At 34.9% G+C, this 20642-nt stretch overlaps 1 protein-coding gene, 1 long non-coding RNA gene and 1 pseudogene across 13 annotated transcripts; 2 read left to right on the plus strand and 1 right to left on the minus strand.

The window, feature by feature from the left end:
- LOC125667212 (uncharacterized) overlaps positions 1-20642 on the plus strand; it is a 303650-nt pseudogene that overhangs the window by 12249 nt on the left and 270759 nt on the right.
- Positions 2504-16899, minus strand: LOC130046333 (uncharacterized). 12 transcript variants are annotated; one of them, XR_008798015.1, is made up of 9 exons: positions 16848-16899; positions 12554-12610; positions 11451-11537; positions 10991-11040; positions 8321-8399; positions 7036-7099; positions 6287-6349; positions 4420-4472; positions 2504-3027 (listed from the first exon to the last, which is right to left on the minus strand). XR_008798015.1 is itself a non-coding variant. In XM_056147256.1 (6 exons), exons 3-6 carry the CDS (start codon positions 11033-11035, stop codon positions 2900-2902), a joined length of 315 nt encoding a protein of 104 aa, XP_056003231.1. In that variant the 5' UTR covers positions 11036-11040; positions 11451-11537; positions 12554-12607; the 3' UTR covers positions 2504-2899. The 12 variants fall into 12 exon arrangements, 5 of the variants coding, with proteins under 5 accessions (XP_056003231.1, XP_056003232.1, XP_056003229.1 ...); XR_008798014.1 differs by lacking the exon at positions 16848-16899 and adding an exon at positions 14968-15042; XR_008798016.1 differs by lacking the exon at positions 10991-11040.
- On the plus strand, positions 15062-19140 carry LOC125662120 (uncharacterized). The gene is made up of 2 exons (XR_007365268.2): positions 15062-17113; positions 17344-19140. It is a non-coding gene; the product is annotated as an uncharacterized LOC125662120 (long non-coding RNA).

Consider the following 20642-nt stretch of genomic DNA (forward strand, 5'->3'; position numbering starts at 1 on the left):
TGTAAAACTTTGATCCCCTATTGTGGCCCCATCCAACCCCCGGGGGCCATGATTGAACAAAGATGAATTTGCACTTTGTCAGGAAGCTTTCATGTCAGCTTTACTGCCCCAGTGGTTCTTGAGAAGAAGATTTTTAAATGACCCCACCCTATTTTTGCATTTTTGTGATTGTATCCCCTTTAAAAGGGACATGGCCCTTCATTTGAACAAACTGGAAAACCCTTCACCCAAGGATGCTTTGTGGCAAATTTGGTTGAAATTGGCCCAGTGGTTCTTGAGAAGAAGTCGAAAATGTGAAAAGTTTATAACGCTGACGACGTCGACAGACAACGGAGAAATTTTGATCAGAAAAGCTAACTTGAGAAAAGCTGGAATTTACATCAAAGCTTCCTGACATAGTGCAGATAATAGCCTTTGGCTCAGATGAGTTAAAAAGCAGATAAATGTATATAAAATATATTAAAGATTTAATTTCAACACTTTAAAAAACTGCTACTTTATAGATACATGTATACTTAAATTAATTTGGATATCAGGAAAGCGATGTATGATAGACATACAATAGAGATGATAAAATTATAGAAGTTATTGCCCCTAACATTTTATAGATACAGATAATTGCTTATCTATAAAAACTATGAACTTTTTCAGTATCAAATAGTTTACAAGATTTTTCATTATATTTAATGAATACAATTCCTCCAAGAGAGAGAGAGAGAGAGAGAGAGAGAGAGAGAGAGAGAGAGAGAGAGTACAGGCCACGAGTTTCCCCGTAAAACACGGGGCACGTGTTGAGTCCCTATACGTCCGTCTGCACAATATGTCCGCCCAATTTTGGACCAACCTGTCCTTATATGTCCGCCTGCATTAAATGTCCGCCCACTTTTGGACCACACTGTCCTCACATGTCCGCCTGCACAATATGTCCGCCCAATTTTTTTTCCAAAGTGTCATTATATGTCCGCCTGCACAAAATAATGTCTTCCCTACTACTTTTTTAAAAACAAACTATCACACTCTGTCCACCCATATTTGTATTTATTATTTCATTGTCGTTGGATAATATTTCTTCAAAACGAGTCTGCATTATACATGTACACACACACACACACACACACACACACACACACACACACATACTTGTATACACCTGAAACTCACTACACATGACTTTACTCCTGAAAGTCACTACACTATTTTCTAAGCATGTTGGAGAGCAATTTTGAGCAAATTTGTAAGAGGGCCTGCTCTAATGTGCCAACAGGGTTTATTACCCATGAAATCCTTTTATTAAAAATTTGAAATTTCACCTGAACTTCACTACATCTGACCACGTGACTCTTCACTGACACACACATGATTCCCACTACATTGTCAGTGTTGATATACACACATGAAACCGACTACTTGCGTTAAATTATGAACTTACCTGTATTTATCTCATCTCATTAACCACTCGATACACATGTCTTTACTTTGAGTATTTAATATTGAGATTCCTGTCATACACATGTAGTGGGATGTTAGTAGACACACATGAAACCGACTACTTGCGTTTAATTTCGAATTTACATCTAATTATCTCCTCTCATTAACCACTCGATACACATGTCTTTACTTTGAATATATTCCTGTCATACACATGATTGATTGATTGTATTTTGCTTAACGTCTGGCTCGAGAATTTTTCACTCATATGGAGACGTCTGTCATACACATGTAGTGGGATGCTAGTAGTGTATTTCAATAACCAGCCAATCAAAGTTTTGTAACAAATAGAATTATTTTCTAAAAATATTTTTAATTAGGTAGTTGACACCCAAGATTTTTGTGGGTTCCATTAATCACAGGCAACTAAAGTACGGATATTACTACCCACCCCCCCCCCCTTTTATAAATTTTTCGTGACAATAACTCTGAAATGTGTGAATTCCCTGTCTATCTCATCCCTCTTTCAATTTATGTAATCATTTGATGCTTTTTGTAAGCTTTAAAGATTGGGCCTTCTACCGGTGTATTTTATTATACTGGTAAGGGGGGGGGGGGGGTTAAGCCTAATACCCCATACTTCAGGTGCCTGTGCTATTAATTGGCCACGGTAATGTACTTTTGAGGAAAATTGCAGTTGACCCCTATGCTTGTGAAACGGGATAACACTACATGGCTATCCCACTTCTGACACCAAAAATGTGTAACAGAATAGCGCCACTTGGCTATCCCACCACTGCCACCAATTTGTAACATGTAGCTGTCACCCAGCCAAGTGCTGATCACGCTCGCTGTTGCTTAACTTGCATAATCAAGAGAGATTCTACCACATCACTAGAAAAGCTAGCTCTCTAGCGAGGCAGTATAAGTTCCCTCTTATACTGTTCGCTACACTTATATTACATGCATTTAAGCATAAATTCTTCATTTTCTGGCAAAGCTATATAGGTCAAGTGCATAGTAGACATTTCCATTTAGAAAGCCACCATTTCGAGACCGAATGACAGGACAAGTATTGAATCTAGCATTATATTTAATGATGTAACTTACAGGTTCATAGTACAATTGCAAAGAATCACAAACAACTTCTTTTCAAATGTTAAGTCCCAGTTATTGCATCTACATAATTATGTAGTGCATAGAAAAAAATGTATATTAAGCAAAATCGGTTTTACTAGTGATTACATCAAATAAATTTATACATAATGCACACATTAATACTTTGAAGTTCCTCCCTCATTTATCCCCTTTCTTTGCTTTTTGGGGGGAAAGCTAAAACCCTGGCTACTTCAACTTCTGCTTTGTGTGCTAGTTCAAGATGTCTTGCAATGTTAGCAATCATCTTATCAAAAAAAAGCAGGCATGCAGTTTGTTGAAGTTTCCAATTGAATTTTTGGGAACACCTTATGGCTTAAAAAGAAATGTCTTTTTCTTTCTTTCTAGAGAGCATGGGATAGTTTTCACTCTCTATGCTACTGTAGCTTTCTTCACTATCAGATACTTTTTCACTTCCAGGATCAATGGTAGGACATTCTGAAACTATAATATAAACTTTGTTACTATCAAGTACAGCAAGCAAATTTATAGAATTTTACTTTCTTTACTTCATGAAACAATTTCCTATACCTTTATTTTGATCAAGACCTTCATTACAAAAGGGGTCTTTATTTGTAATAAGAAAACTTAAAGTACAAGCAAAGTTTTAAACCAAGACCCCAAATACTATTTGAGACATCATTTAGAAACTTTGAACAAGAAAATAATATAGGACGTAGGACATGCGTAGTACATTTAGGTATTTTTCAAAAATCAGCAGTTTCATGCCAAAATCTCATTAGGGTCCAGTAAGATAATATGACTTAAGTAGTTCACATAAAAAATAATGGGTATTTGTTATTGGTATATAAGGAATTTGCAAAGATCTTATATGCTACTTGAGATATCATCCACAAACTACATGTTTTCTACACTGTGCAACATCACAACATTGGCCTTTAAGCATTTGACTTAAAAACAAGGGGCCCATGGGCCACATTGCTCACCTGAGTCTCTAAAGATTTTTCCTATATATTCGCATGTAAAACTTTGATCTCTATTGTGGCCCCAACTTACTCCCAGGGACCATGGTTTATACAAACTTGAATCTAAACTATGTCAGGAAGCTTTCATGTAAACATAAACTTTTCTGGCCCAGTGATTTTTCAGAAGATTTTTAATGATTTTCCCTATTATATAATATATTTGCATGTAAAATTTTGACTACCTACTTCGGCCCCATCTTACCCCTGGGGACCATGATTTTAACAAACTTGAATCTGCACTATCTCGGGATTCTTTCGTGCAAATGTAAACTTCTTTGGCCTAATGGTTCTTACGGATAAAATTTTTAAAATATTTTTTTTCTATTTATTAGTTATGTAAATGAGTTTAACATAATTGAATCTGCACTATGTCAGGAAGCTTTCATGTAAATCTCAGCTTTTCTGGCCCAGTGGTTCTTGAGAAGATTTTTAAATGACCCCACCCTATTTTTGCATTTTTGTGAGTATCTCTCCTTAGAAGGGGACATGGCCCTTCATTTGAAGAAACTTGAAAGTCCTTCACCCAAGGATGCTTTTGGCCAAGTTTGGTTATAATTGGCCCAGTGGTTCTGGAGAAGAAGTCTAAAATGTAAAAAGTTTACAGACAGATGGGCAGATGACGGACAACAGGCGATCAGAAAATCTCACTTGAGATTTCAGCTCTGGTGAGCTAAAAATAAAGGCCGTTCTTAAGTCATGAGGATAACACCTACAAAGTTTTATTCCAAGTTCTTGAGATATCATCTGAAAAACCCTTGGTTGACTAACAGATGGATAAATGGAAAGATCCAATTTAATATCCCCTTCTTCCGTGCAAGGTGTGAGACTAAAGAAGATGAAAGGCAATTACCTTCTATCATGAGGTCACTTTCCTAAAACTGTCAGGAAGATCATCTTGGTTTTCTATTGACAAAAAACATTCAAGGAATAAATACAAAAGCTACCTGATTTATACGAGTATAAACTGTATTGGGGCAGCTTATGCTTTAAAACCCAGAAAGCAATATATATTTAAGTGTGAAATGTTCGTGCAAGTATAAACTATATTTTTTTACCCAAACAAATAGGTGTTACAACCAGAAACAGTGTTTGAAATTGGTTTAAAACTTGGTATAGACCATTGGTCTATGCCAAAACAAGATGACATAGACCTAATGAAATTGGCATAGACCGCAACATTGAAAAAAAAAAACCCACAAATTTAAAACATTGTCATTTACTTTTAATGTACTTAGAAAGCATATTTTCTTTCCATTTCCATAACGATGTCCTTCTTTCCTCATAACGTTTATCAGAAGTCAACTTTTGGGATAACTCTATTGTTTTAGACCGAGAAATCGGCATGGACAATTTGGTCTATCTCAATTACAATTGGCATAGACCAGTGTCATTTGACATAGACTCGGTCTATCGGTCTATGGTTAATTTCGAACACTGCAGAAACAAGAGGTCCATGGGCCACATCGCTCACCTGAGTCACCTTGGTCCATATCTGAAGACTTTCCATATAGATTTGCATGTAAAACCTTAGTCCCTATTATGGCCCCAACTACCCCTGGAGGCCACGATTTTTGCAAACTTGAATCTACACTATGTCAGAAAGCTTTCATGTAAATGTCAACTTCCTTGGCCCAATGGTTCTTGAGAAGAAGATTTTTAAAGATTTTCCCTATATTTGTATGTAAAACTTTGACCCCCCCCCCACTTGTGGCCCCATCCTACACCCCGGGGCCATGGTTTGAACAACTTGAATCTGCATTATGTCAGAAAGTTTTCTTGTAAATATCAGCTTTTCTGACTCAGTGGTTATTGAGAAGAAGATTTTAACTATATATTTGTATGTAAAACTTTGATTCCCCTTGTGGCCCCATCCTACCCCTGGGAGCCATCATTTGAACAAACTTTCAGGTAAATTTCAGCTCTTCTGGCCCAGTGGTTCTTGAGAAGAAGATTTTTAAATGACCCCACCCTATGTTTGCATTTTTGTGATTATCTCCCCTTTGAAAGGGACATGGCCCTTCATTTGAACAAACTTGAAAGCCCTTCACCTAAGGATGCTTGTGGCCAAGTTTGGTTGAAATTGGCCCAGTGGTTCATGAGAAGAAGATAAAATTGTGAAAAGTTTACAACAACGATGACAGACAACGGACAAATGTTGATCAGAAAAGCTCACTTGAACCTTCGGTTCAGGTGAGCTAACAAGTTATTTACACAATAAAATGCTTTCTTTGTTGTTTCACCGGGTAATGAAGGTAGCTAGCATTGCAAAAAAAAAATTCATAACCCGTGTAAACGGGTTATGTAAACTTTTTGTGCAATGATTGCTACCTTCATCACCCGATGAAGCAACAAAGAAAGACATTTCATTGTTCATATTTATATTTTGTTGTATTGTTTTCAAATATAAACTAGATTGAAGTACTAAAATATCATATAATTGACCCATTTGTTACGTTAAACAGAACAGCCAACGCACCCTTTGACCTTGATGACGCCCCATATTTGGTAATGATTACACAGAAAGATGGTACAAAAAAACTGGATCCAACAAGTTTGCAACAAACATGCTTTCATTGCTCCAGATGAAAGCAATGTCAATTTCAATAGAAATATAAGAGAAAAAATTCAGTGAATGTAAATATATGTATATAAGATTGTTCTGTTTCAATTGCTGAGTACTGCAGTACAGGGGAAAATGACTTTAAAGAGATAATTACCTTCAATTAGAGAGTCTGAATCACTGTCGGAGCAGTGGTCTGGTTCATAATCAGGGTCCTTCACTAAAATAAATAAATAAATGAAATTGATTTAAAGCTATATATTCCGTATTACAATGTTTGCAATGTTGGAAACCAGACCAAAATTTTGTCAGTATAAACTATATAAAAGAGACCTTTCTGACAAGTGTGATGAATCATTATTGGTACTGTGGTTTCATCATTATTCGCTAAACACCAATTCCTTGTCAAGTGAATTCCTTGTCAAGTCGATCACTCACTCTCTCTTTCAAAACGACATGGATTTTTATACACATGTAGTAACAATCAGGTAAAGTGTCAAAATTTACAGAAAAGAATGTCTGAAATACAAGCTGATCTCTTTTACTGAGATCTTTTTTTCTCTCTCCATTTCTGATGTCTTTCTTCTGTAGTTGACCACAACTTTGTTCATACCTAAAAGCATATAATCCTTCACATCTTCTGCATCAGTGTCACTGTCTGAAAAAACCAATCCATGCCAGGATATTTGCGTTGAAATTCCACAGAGATATTACAAATGCAGCCATACTTTTTTAATATGTATACTTTCTTCTCTTACTCTTTTTACATTTAAAAAATTCTTATACAGATATAGATTTAAGATTCCTGAAATCCTGAAGCAGGTTGCCCCCCCCCCCCCCTCTCTCTCTCTCTCTCAACTTTTATTCATGTGTTGTTCATTTACAAATTATAAATTCTGCTCATACCTGTAGGAGCGTATCTCCAACTTTTGCATTATAAGATGAATCACAGTCATTGACTGCAATATCCCTGAAAGATAGGGGTGAATCAATATATCAATATATCGAAATGCACCGGTATACGCCTGTCTAGCGATATGTCGGGTTTAAAAATAGCCCTTTTAATAGTTGGGATCGAAGTTCATAATTTGAAAATGGCTTCTAACAGGAACACGATTCTTCAGACCATTCTCTCACCAGAGGGCGTGCTACGCAAGCTTCACTGGGGCGTAGCGTAACGCCCTCTGGTGAGAGATTGTTCCTCAGACTTTAATACTCGCTTTTACATTGTGACATCAGAGGTTCCTCAGACTTTAAGCCCCGCTTTTACATTGTGACATTGGTGTTTCCTCAGACTTTAATTGTCATTGTTTGTTTTGTTATGAAATAAAAGATATTAAACCACTTCATTTTTTTTAATTTTGATATTTTACTTCAGAAAATGCTTAACTACATTGTAAATCCAATATATCAGATATCGCATCAGAAAATATTGTATTGTATCGTATTGGAAAATCTTGATCAATACACACCTCTACTGAAAGACAACACATTAGAAAGTTTATAGTTATGCATATTATCTCTATCTTGTAAACCTCCTTCTTCCATTCTTTCTAAGTGATAAAGAACATTATATACATTGGATTCTTATACACATGTATTGAAATTCATGGATAGCTTCAAAATGTAAAAATCCCGTGGGGATCCGGGTTAGAATAGGTCCTCAGTACCCCCTGCTTGTTGTAAGAGGCGACTAAATGGGACAGTCCTTAGGATGAGACTGCAAAAACTAAGGTCCTGTGTCCCAGCAGGTGTGGCACGATAAAGATCCCTCCCTGCTCAAAGGCCGTAAGCGCTGAGCATAGGCCTAAATTTTGCAGCCCTTCACCGGCAGTGGTGACGTCTCCATATGAGTGAAAGATTCTCGAGAGGGACGTTAAACAATATTTAATCAATCAAAATGTGAAGGGAAATATTTATGTTATACTAAAGAATGCTTGCTTCTCTCACTCTCTCTCTCATTTTCTAACCTTCTCTCTTTCAAAATGACACCAATTTTAAGGTAGTGACATTCAGGTGCCAAAAAAAATTGATTCTTTCTCTCTTCTAACCTCTTCTCTCTTTCAAAATAACACCAATTTTTACACACATGTTGTGACAATCAGGTGTCAAAATAACAAAAATTGATTCTCTCTCTCTCTCTCTCATTTTTAATGTTGTAGTTGCAAGAAGTAATTAATTTGTTTTATACCTGAACATGCATCATCCTCAACATTGGCTTCTGTAAGTGAAACAATGGCGCAGTTTCTCATCATGCTTGAACATTTTCCCTAAAAGCAAAAGAGTACTTTAATTTGAAATGCAGGTTAATCCTGATGTTTACTTCCTTCTTCCACTCTTTCTAAGACACACAAATTATAATACACATAGATGATTCTTATACACATGTAGTGACATTCATGTAGTGTCCAAACACACAAGTCATATTCAGGTTATACTAAAGGATTAAAAGATGCTTGCTCTCTCTCCCTCTCTTTCTCTCTCTCTCCTTCCACTCTTTCTAAGACACACATATAGTATATATATATATATATATATATATAGATTCTAACACACATGTAGTGACATTCAGGTAGTGTCAAATTACAAATGTTGTATTCTTGTTATACTAAGGATTCTCTCTCTCTCTCTCTCTCCTTTTCTAACATCTTCCCTCTCTTTCAAAATGACAAAAATTTTTACACACATGTAGTGACATTCAGGTGTTTAAATGTAATTTTTTTTAATTCAAGTTAAACTAAAGGATAATTTCTCTCTCTCTCTCTCTCTCTCTCTCTCTCTCTCTTTCTAATCTTTCAAAATGACAATTTTTTTTTTACACACATGTAGTGACATTCAGGTGTCTAAATGTATTTTTTTTTAATTCAAGTTAAACTAAAGGATAATTCTCTCTCTCTCTCTCTCTCTCTCTCTCTCTCTCTCTCTCTCTCTCTCCTTTTCTAACATCTTCCCTCTCTTTCAAAATGACAAAAAAATGTACACACAAGTAGTGACATTCAGGTCTAAATATATTTTTTTTTAATTCAAGTTAAACTAAAGGTTAATTCTCTCTCTCTCTCTCTTTCTAACATCTTCCCTCTCTTTCAAAATGACAACAATTTTTACACACAAGTAGTGACATTCAGGTCTAAATATAATTTTTTTTAATTCAAGTTAAACTAAAGGATAATTCTCTCTCTCCTTTTCTAACATCTTCCCTCTCTTTCAAAATGACAAAATTTTTCACACACATGTAGTGACATTCAGGTGTTTAAATGTAATTTTTTTAATTCAAGTTAAACTAAAGGATAATTTCTCTCTCTCTCTCTCTCTCTCTCTCTCTCTCTCTCTCTCTCTCTTTCTAATCTTTCAAAATGACAATTTTTTTTTACACACATGTAGTGACATTCAGGTGTCTAAATGTATTTTTTTTTAATTCAAGTTAAACTAAAGGATAATTCTCTCTCTCTCTCTCTCTCTCTCTCTCTCTCTCTCTCTCTCTCTCTCCTTTTCTAACATCTTCCCTCTCTTTCAAAATGACAAAAAAATTTACACACAAGTAGTGACATTCAGGTCTAAATATAATTTTTTTTAATTCAAGTTAAACTAAAGGTTAATATTCTCTCTCTCTCTCTCTCTCTCTCTCTCTCTCTCTCTCTCTCTCTCTCCTTTTCTAACATCTTCCCTCTTTCAAAATGACAAAAAATTTTACACACATGTAGTGACATTCAGGTGTCTAAATGTAATTTTTTTTAATTCAAGTTAAACTAAAGGTTAATTCTCTCTCTCTCTCTCTTTCTAACATCTTCCCTCTCTTTCAAAATGACAACAATTTTTACACACAAGTAGTGACATTCAGGTCTAAATATAATTTTTTTAATTCAAGTTAAACTAAAGGATAATTCTCTCTCTCCTTTTCTAACATCTTCCCTCTCTTTCAAAATGACAAAATTTTTCACACACATGTAGTGACATTCAGGTGTTTAAATGTAATTTTTTTAATTCAAGTTAAACTAAAGGATAATTTCTCTCTCTCTCTCTCTCTCTCTCTCTCTCTCTCTCTCTCTCTCTCTCTCTCTTTCTAATCTTTCAAAATGACAATTTTTTTTTACACACATGTAGTGACATTCAGGTGTCTAAATGTATTTTTTTTTAATTCAAGTTAAACTAAAGGATAATTCTCTCTCTCTCTCTCTCTCTCTCTCTCTCCTTTTCTAACATCTTCCCTCTCTTTCAAAATGACAAAAAAATTTACACACAAGTAGTGACATTCAGGTCTAAATATAATTTTTTTTAATTCAAGTTAAACTAAAGGTTAATATTCTCTCTCTCTCTCTCTCTCTCTCTCTCTCTCTCTCTCTCTCTCTCTCCTTTTCTAACATCTTCCCTCTTTCAAAATGACAAAAATTTTTACACACATGTAGTGACATTCAGGTGTCTAAATGTAATTTTTTTTAATTCAAGTTAAACCAAAGGATAATTCTCTCTCTCTCCCCCTCTTTCTCTCTCTCTTTCTCTCCTTTTCTAACATCTTCCCTCTCTTTCAAAATGACAACAATTTTTACACACATGTAGTGACATTCAGGTGTCTAAATGTAATTTTTTTTAATTCAAGTTAAACTAAAGGATCATTCTCTCTCTTTCCCCCTCTTTCTCTCTTTCTCTCCTTTTCTAACATCTTCCCTCTCTTTCAAAATGACAACAATTTTTACACACATGTAGTGACATTCAGGTCTAAATGTAATTTTTTTTAATTCAAGTTAAACTAAAGGATAATTTTCTCTCTCTCTCTCTCTCTCTCTCTCTCTCTCTCTCTCTCTCTCTCTCTCCCCTCTCTCTCTCTCATTGTTGCTAACAGCAAGAAGTATTGAATTTCTTATACCTGAAAATGCATCATTCTCCTCATTTTCTCATCATGCTTGGACATTTTCCCTGAAAGTAAAAGTGAATCCTGATGTTTACCTCCTTCTTCCACTCTTTCTAAGACACACAAATTATAATACACATAGATTCTTATACACATGTAGTGACATTCATGTAGTGTCCAAACACACAAGTTGTATTCATGTTATACTAAAGGATTAAAAGATGCTCTCTCTCTCTCTCTCTCTCCTCTCTCTTTCCACTTTCTAAGACACACCATAGTATATATATATATATATATATATATATATATATATATATATTTATATAGATTCTAACACACATGTAGTGACATTCAGGTAGTGTCAAATTACAAATGTTGTATTCTTGTTAAAGTAAAGGATCTCTCTCTCTCTCTCTCTCTCTCTCTCTCTCTCTCTCATTGTTGATAACAGCAAGAAGTATTTAATTTTTAATACCTGAAAATGCATCATTCTCCTTACTGGTTTCTCTATGTGAGGCAATAGCACTGTTTCCTATTTTCTCATCATGCTAGGACATTTTCCCTGAAAGTAAAAGAGTACTTTAATTTGAAATTCAGGTGAATCCTGATGTTTACCTCCTTCTTCCACTCTTTCTAAGACACACATATCAGTATACACATAGATTCTTATACGAAACATTGTAGTGACATTCAGGTAGTATCAAAATACAAACTGCCACGGTGGCCTAGAGGTTATAGCATTCGCCTCACATGTGGAAGGTCGGGGTTTGAATCCTGGCCGCGACAAACCTAAGTCATTAAAACAGGTAGTGACAGTTCCATAGCCAAATGCTTGGTATCAGGTGTGAATGTCACAGGTCCTCAGAGATGAATTTAAAAACAGATATCCATTGTCACAGTGGGTGTGGCATGCTAAAGAACCCTCACTGTTTAATGGCTGAGCAAAGGCCTGAATTTGAAGCCCTTCACTGGTCTTGGTGACATCTCCATATGAGATAATTGACAAGCATTAAGAAACCACATACCTGAGTGTACAATGTTTGAATAGTTTCAATGAAAATTTTCAGAAGAAACAAGGTAAAATTTATAAGTCTATGCTAGCATTACATCTGAAAAAAGTACAGAGATCTAAAAAAAAAAACAAAAAAAAAACAAAAAAACCAAAAACAAATAGGCAACATAGAATGCATCACTCAAGTTTGTAAGTAACTCTTTAAATGCAAAAATGATCTTCTTGACCATCGTGATTTTACTATGCTATAAACATACATTGCCAAGTTAATTTCAAAGTATAAAATAATGAATCTACATGTTCAACATATTAACAGATATAACAATAGATTACTTTTATAGCCTAAAATAGTCACACAAAATGAAGATTGCTTTATGGAAAAAGTCACAACTAGATTTCTGATCAGATTATTAACAGTGATATATGTCAAATATTTGGCAATATGCATAGCTATTATGTAAAATCCTATAAAGCATTCGGGATATCTAAATACGAGTACAATTATGTCTCAGGCCATCTACCACACATAAAACACTATACAGAAAACTAAACACACTGTTTCATACCTTTTTCTCTGATTTCTTTGGCTTTTTGAGATCAAAGGGATCATCATGATTCATCGTCTGAAAGAAGTATAATTACTCAAAATTGAAGTATGGTTTTCAACTAGAAGCATGAAATGTTAAGAAAGGCTAGTAGAAAATAATTGTGTGAGTACCGCTGCACATCCCACTCAATAATATCTCACTCCTATTGATACACATATTGTCAAATGTCAGGGATTTAGACCCCTTCTTAGGCACTTATGGCCTTTAAGCAGTGGGGATTCCAGGGGTCAACATTTACGTTTGTCCGCTTGTCCGGTACCAGTGGAAAAACATTTCGGACAAGTGAATATTGATGGGCACTTGTCCGATTGGACAGGTGCTTTTTTATGTAAAGAAGTCTCCAAACAATTTTGTGAAAAGTTTATCGGTAGTTGAGAGTCGAAAGTACATGTAAAATGCATGGAAAATGAAGTTCGATCGCTATGTAAACTAGCTGAGTCATACTCAATCGGGATTGGTGTTCACTTATTGCGTACTACTTTCAATCATCCATGGCAATCTCTCACCAGAGGGCGTTACGCTACGCTCCACAATGTAGCGCACCCTCTGGTGAGAGAATGCATCCACGGATCTTACGAAGTCATTGATTCAAGATGGGAAGTCTAGATAAAATTTTGTTTTATGCGTTTGTTGTTTTTATCAAGAGAATAAGATTTAAAAAAAATCAATCAAGCAGGTATAAAAATAGACTATATATTAAGTAAATTAAATACAGTTTTCAAGTTGACGATATTAGATCCTTTATAGAAAAATTTTCGGACAAGTGAAGTTGAAGTTCGGACAAGTAAATATCTTTGTCTCTTGTCCAAATGGACAAGTAGGAAAAAAAGTTAATGTTGAGCCCTGGATTCTTTTATGTGCCAAACCTGTTCACAATGAACCTGTATTGAACCTCACAAAGGACTGGCCCATTTCCTTCCCTTTTATAACAAACGGGAACAGGGAATTACATAATACATTTAACTTTACTGGGATTGGCGAAAAGAGGAGGTATTAGACTAAATATTACTATTTTGCATTATTTACGAAAAATTATTTATTGATTATCGCATTGTTAATTCATAAATGTATTTTATTACATACAAAATTAATGGGAAAATTTATGATTTCAAATTTAAGGGCGAGATAGCTCCTTGACGATGGGCCTGGATAGAGATATCTTGGCTCTGAGCACAAGGCAGCCCTAGGTTCCAGATGCTGTCTCACCTTGTCCATGACATGTGTATCAGCTAGAGCTGAGCCTGATAAACTACTATGCATATGATATAGAACATGAAACAAGAAACTAAGATAATTTGTTGAAGATCCCCACATAACCGAAACTTTCGCTCTCAACTGAAATGTTTTCATTTGTAGTCGACCAATTATAAGATAGCAGATATCTATACTTATACATGAATAAATTTTGCCAATAAACTAAGAAATGCTTGCAAATGAGCTATTGCTTGCATGTTTAAAATTTCAACCACATATGAGATGATGTCCCTATAAACTATAATTGAATTCTACCTGATCAGCAATTATTGTGAAATTAATTGAAAACCTACTTTCATTTTCGATAAACTACCCCGAAATAGCAAAAATGAGAGTAAAGTGGTGGACACGCTTTGGCGGATCTAAATCATTTGGAGATGACAACATATAGTAATATATTACATAAATCTGTTAATAGTGAATATGTTAATAGGAAATTGATTTAAAGTATGCATAGGATTGAGCGAATTAGGATGCGATAATTGTTAAATCTATAAAATGCGCGAATTTGTATCTTCTATCCACAATTTTAGTTTTAAAGGAAATTTCCAGATGTTCGGGTAGCTAAACAGAGTTTCGTATAAATAATATTCATTTCACCATGGACCGGACACAAATTCACCATGAAAAGAACATTTTTAATGCACGTTTTTTTCTTTTATTCATATTTATAACTTCAAATACATCTATTAGTAAAATAAACTTTTAAAAATAAACAAAGCAACAGATACAGTACTACTCCAAGCGCTCAAATTGTGGGTCTCTTTGATAATGCATTTAAAAACTAAAGTCCCATGCTACGGTAGGTGCTGGCACGATAAAGAACCCCTTACTGATCAATAACCCTTAACACGGAAGTTCCGATTGTTAATTGAAGGATTTACATGGACATAGATATATCAGTGATTGGGATAAGTAAATTGCTTAATGTGACAATGGCACGTTACGAGCTATTGTCAATGTGACATTTCTAAAATGAATGCGCCATATTGAAATTTTTATGAGACATTTTAAAATGACAAGTCCGAGAGACCAATAAATTATAATCTAAACACTACTGACAGACTGTAATGCCGTCGGCGTGGATAACTTAGTTTTATTATTTGTGTTAAATTTACGTTTTATTAAAGTAAGGATTCTTATCGTGATTGTCCGCGTCATCGTCTCCTTCTGCTCCTGCCAGTATTGGCTGATCATTAAGGCAAAAAATTAAAGTCAGTTTACCCTTTGTCAGGCTTAAGAATTTTTTTTCCGTGGAATCTCCAGTCCGTGCGCATTAAAATTGCAATTTAATGAACAAATCAGATAACTTTTTACTGTTTGATTAGACACGAGGAAATCTAAGTCATACTTGCGCTTAAAAGAACGTAAAGTTGCACTATTACTAAAGCATTAACAGCGATAAAGATTTTTCAAGCACTTAATTAATCGATAAAGATTAAGTGGGGGATCAGCTCAAAAGTTGAAAAGTTCGTATATCTACGAAGTCAGTGGGGAAAATCTCAAACTAGGTATATCAACGATGTGCGCCACAACGGCGCAATGTTTCAATATTCTATGCGCCATTTTTTTTTATTTAATGCGACTATGGTGCAGGGCGCGTGCTTATCCCAATCACTGTATATATGTTAAATTAATATTTTTAATTCTTTGGATCTGTGATTTATTTTCATAAGATAAGAAATTCTTTTTATTCTAAACTTTTACTGCATAGTTGTTTGATGCTTGGTCAATATTGTTCAATCCATGGTGAAATAGCTCAATACTGCATTAATTAGTTTTATTTTCTCTTACACTGTCATTATTTATGTGTAAAGTGTGATTTCTCGTGCTTGTGCAGGTATTCAACTAGTATAATCAGAAACACAAGATTGGAATTAAAAATTAAAACATTATAACAATATGTTTAAACTTATAAAAAAGTTCAACTGTTTGGTGGATAAAAATATCTACACTTTACTATATGTATGCATGTTTGACTATAGAATGGGGGTCAAACACACTGTCAAGTGAGGAAGGGGGGAGGATTGAGGGGTTGGGGCAGATGTTACATATCTCATATCGTTAAAGGCTCTGTTTATTACAAAAAAATGATGCACACTGGCAGGACCAAATAAAATACATTCATCCATCCTCCAACAAGTTCCATCAAACCTGTACTTAGGAATTACCATCTGAAGACCTAAAGCGGGGAACACAAATTTCTAACATCACCAAGAAGGCTGATTCAAACCTAGGCTATATCTGCGAAGAAATCTACAAAACTGCCCCAAAGGAAGCCGACGCAATACCTATATCTCATTTATATGACCTATCTTAGAGTACGTATCTTTTGTATGGGATCCTTACTACACTAAGGACATCAGCAACATTGAGAGAGTCCAAATCATCGCAGCAAGAGTTATCTCTCTGACCATACCAACCGAGTAGCAGAATGTATCAGTGCAATATTCAGAGATTTCAAACAACCAACACTTCAAGACAGATGCTATAACATTAGACTAACATACTTCTACAAGGTAGTTTAGGGACTGATGCCAGCCATACACCGCCACAAAATTACTGTACCCACCACGTACCTTGAAATTATGCAGAAGTGACAGAACCATCACTGCCCATACATATACAGACTATAATACTGATAAAATATCTGACCATTCAGCCTTACTATGACAGCAGAGGATTGATTTTTGCGACAAAGTCCTGCACTCTCTCACTAATTGAAATTACACTAAATTTGCAATTTGTTATGTATTCATAGATACAAGTATTGAACTGTTGAAGTAAAATACTAATATGTATATGCTACCCGGAAAAAGGTTTAACCTGTTAACCTCCAACATATTTCCAAACTTAATCATGTTAATTTTGATAAAACAAATAACCTCCATTGTTTACGATTATGGTGATTTATACAACACTTCAATATACGGGATTACAATTCTGATTAGTCCCGATCCACAATGCTGCTCATGTTCACTAAGTTCAGTTCACTCACCAGCATGCAGCAGCCATGATTTCGGTGCCGACGGGGCTACTTTCACTTTCACAGGAAGTGAATGCAGATCGAGGTCAAATTAACGTCGGAGGCCCTGTTGTTTAGAATTGGAAACTCTGAGCATAGATTGATCATACATGATGAGTATTTACTCAAGGAATTACATTTCATGCCCAGATATGTTGGGCCCAATGCGTCTTTGCTCCAACCATCACAAACTGACAAACGGATGGTGACCGTGATACTGATAGTAACAGCTGAGTAAGGTAAATATCTTGTAAACATGCAGAACTTTGGAATACGTACTTTTAAGATTTGAATATCATGACCAGATAGCAGGATAGATAGATTACAATATATCAAGTGTATGTATCAGACATTCTTAAAAGCAATTTTTCTTTGCCTATAAGATTTCAAAATAGACCAGACTTAATTTTATCTTATTCTAGGATATTTTAGTTTTGACTTTATGGTAATTTGTCATTACTTTCGACAGGCTACATGTACCCCCATCATCACTGAAAGGCAACCGGGATGCAGTCTTTAAATCTGGAGTTCTGGGCAGAACTGTGCATTTCTGGAACAATGATGAGTTTAAGTGAAATGGTAATTTGTCATGAATTTCTACAGTGGCTACATGTACCCTGACCATCTTTGAAAGGCAACCGGGATACAGTGCAGTCTTTATCTGGAATTCTTGGCAGAACTGGACATTCCTGGAACAATGATCAATTCAAGTGAAACAGACTCGGGTGCAAGCAGAAATTCTTGTAATTACAGAATGTATTCCTTAAGAGAGGCAACATGTGACCTGAAAACAATTCTATTCAGATCTATTTAAGGAATGAATTCAGTATCTAATTCATCCAAGTATATACTGGGTTTGGGCAGTTTGCGCTTTTTTAAACTGCTAAGTGGTTTATGAAAAAGCACATTTTTGAACTTGCAAAAGAAATCAGACCAACTGCTGATATACGTGGTTTTCAGTGAGTTAATCAACGATTATCTATGAAAAGTTAGCTACACTGAACAGTTTCTTTTTTTACATGAGTATATATACCTGAAACCCATTGCACATCATAAGAATTTTATTTTATTTTGGACAGTGCTCTTGTTGTAAAGTATTATGTGTAATGCATGTGAGTTGTGGACAGGGGTTTGTAGTCATCTGAGAACAAGGATTGGCACGTTGGGTGGACTTAGAGAAATCTTCATATGCTAAACCCAGTTTTAGAAGAAACGAAGAAAGCAAACACTAGATCAGTTCCAACTAATAGAGCTGTCAATCAGGATAAGCAATAAAACATGCAGGCAACAACTTTAAGGGGAAATACTCGCTAAATGCGAGTTTAAAATTGAAATTGCGAGTAAAAAATCACAAGTGATCACAACTTTTTGCGAGTGAAAAAAAAACACGATCTTTTTTCCGGATTTTCGCGGTTTATTGGCTGTACTTTGAAGTTTACAATAATTTTGTCTTGTGCATAGAAATGCTTTACAGAATGAATATACAAGTATTGAAAAAGTAAACGTGGATCGAATAAATAACTAAGGCCAAGGTCATCTCAGTCAGTCCTACTTCAAGCACACTTCGGGCGTCTCAGTGACGTCTGATTTAAATAGCAAGCATGTTGATTTCGTCCATGTCTTCATGAAACAACACATGACTGAGTTAGTGTCATCGTTTCACTCTATAGCCCAAAACTTCGAGTTCGCGGGGGGTTTTTTCCACTAGAATTTTTTAGATGAAATTTCCAAAAGTTTTGAACATATTGTTTAAATTGGCGCAAACAGTCTCCAAGATTTCAAACCACATGATGTTGTAAATAGGTAGTAGATCTCTGGACAACGAGTACACCGCACAAGTGTACCCTATGACCCTCACCATGCACCATGCTTGTTGCCTGATAATTCATTAAATTTTAAATGAAAGAATTCTCAATCTTATTTTCATTATTGCACTTTAAAGAAGATATTAAAAGATTTCCCCTATATTTTGATATAAAGACATGTTTGTTTTCTTAAATTCCTGTAAAACAGCAATCGATTGAAAAATGCTAGTAAAAGCTTAATTTTGCTAGTTGGAAAATAATCCACTAGCTAAAATTTGCTAGTAGTGAAAAAAGTTAATTTCGATCCCTGACATGTTGACCAAATTGGCACTCAGCTGTAATAAAACATTGTATGTAGGGAACATGTACTAGAAGGAAAGAGCGTTTATGTATACATTTAGTTTTTATGTAATATTCATTAATTATTATTATATGATTGATATTAAATATGTAAATACTTATTTTTATTTTGAATTCTTTTTTACAAAGTGACATACTGGCACTAAAAAGGTATTTCATTTTTTGATTATGGCAACGAAAATAAGAACATATATCAGGAATTTATATTTAAGGGAGGTTTCACGCTTTCTAAATCATCCCTTACCAGCTGTTTAAAATTCATCCGGAATTACAATTACAAACCAGGTTGTTTTGGACATTGATATGAGTGTCGCATGATTGGGATTGCTGTCTAAAAATAGTACTGATGAGAATTTAAGAAATGGAATTTGAGGTAATTTGATGATTGTAATCAGAAATATTTATTTAGAAATAGTACATCATAAAGGGACATGGACACGATTTGAGCTGAAAATTTTAAAATTTCATTTTTCCATTTTTACTGTTTACAATGCTTAACAAAAGTATTTCTAATGGTCGACCAAAATTTGAATAGCAGTTGTTGAGTTACAAGTGAGATACAGCACTCACAATTCTTTGTAAAGTAAACAAGGCTTGCGCCATATTTTTGTTTACATATAGATAGCTTAATAGAAAATAGCATGTTTAAACCAAAATGAGATGCCAAACACTAGAAAGTATTTAATTGTGTTCAGAATTATCTGCTTTAAACGAAACATTTACTAGTATATTCAACCTATGTAAACAAAAACATGGCACAAGCCTTGTTTATTACAAAGAATTTTGAGCTCTGCATCTCCCATGTACTTTGACAACTGACACTCAAATTTTTGCTGACCATTAGAAATACCTTACTTAAGCATTCTAAACATTAGAAATGAAAAAATAAAATTTGAAAATTTTCAGCTCAAATCGTGTCCATGTCCCTTTATTTTCTCCCTCAGTGCCCTCGTCCGAAAATAAATATTTTCTCGACTATTTGATAATAAAACAAAACAGAAAAAGTTAATAGGTTGGCTCCGTTCGTTACAAGATCGCTTTTAATAAGCAAACATCAAATTGACAAAGCTGAAAAATCACCAATGAATTTAAAACTGAAAATGGGCTGGGTGGGAGGGAAGGCTATTTAGGCACAGAATACAAAAGCGACCTTTGTTGCTTGTAACGAACCTCGCATTGCCCGAACACTGACCAGTAGTAGTATATATACTAAGCGCTGGTGCATGAGCTCAAAAACCCGCGAAATGTATTTACGGAAAATAACCAAAAATGACAAAATGTAAAACTTATACGGTACCAATTTTGATGCACCAGATGCGCATTTCGACAAATAATGTCTCTTCAGTGATGCTCAACCGAAATGTTTGAAATCCGAAATAACTATGAAGTTTTAGATCTAAATATAGCCAAAAACAGCGTGCCAAACAAGTGGAGCCAAATTCCTCCAAGGATAAGAGCTATACAAATGTAAAGAAATGAGTTTAATAGATATACAAATAATATCAATTAAGGAAAAAAATCGGGTATTTCTGACAGACTGCTTGCTCATGCAAGACACCGTGCTGCAGTATTTACATTCCCTTTGCATCTGCCTGATCATGAA

This window comes from Ostrea edulis, chromosome 8, assembly GCF_947568905.1.
Source record: "Ostrea edulis chromosome 8, xbOstEdul1.1, whole genome shotgun sequence".
In the NCBI taxonomy this organism is placed as follows: domain Eukaryota; kingdom Metazoa; phylum Mollusca; class Bivalvia; order Ostreida; family Ostreidae; genus Ostrea; species Ostrea edulis.

Excerpts from the sequence above, each read along its gene's own strand:
- LOC130046333 (XM_056147253.1), bottom strand. The coding sequence starts at position 11,131 with ATGTGTATAAGAATCTATGTGTATTATAATTTGTGTGTCTTAGAAAGA. Across the intron at positions 8,400-10,990 it reads GGAGAATGATGCATTTTCAG|GGAAAATGTTCAAGCATGAT; the intron begins GTATAAGAAATT and ends TTTTGCTTTTAG. Across the intron at positions 3,028-6,286 it reads TTCAGACTCTCTAATTGAAG|TTTCAGAATGTCCTACCATT; the intron begins GTAATTATCTCT and ends TTTATATTATAG.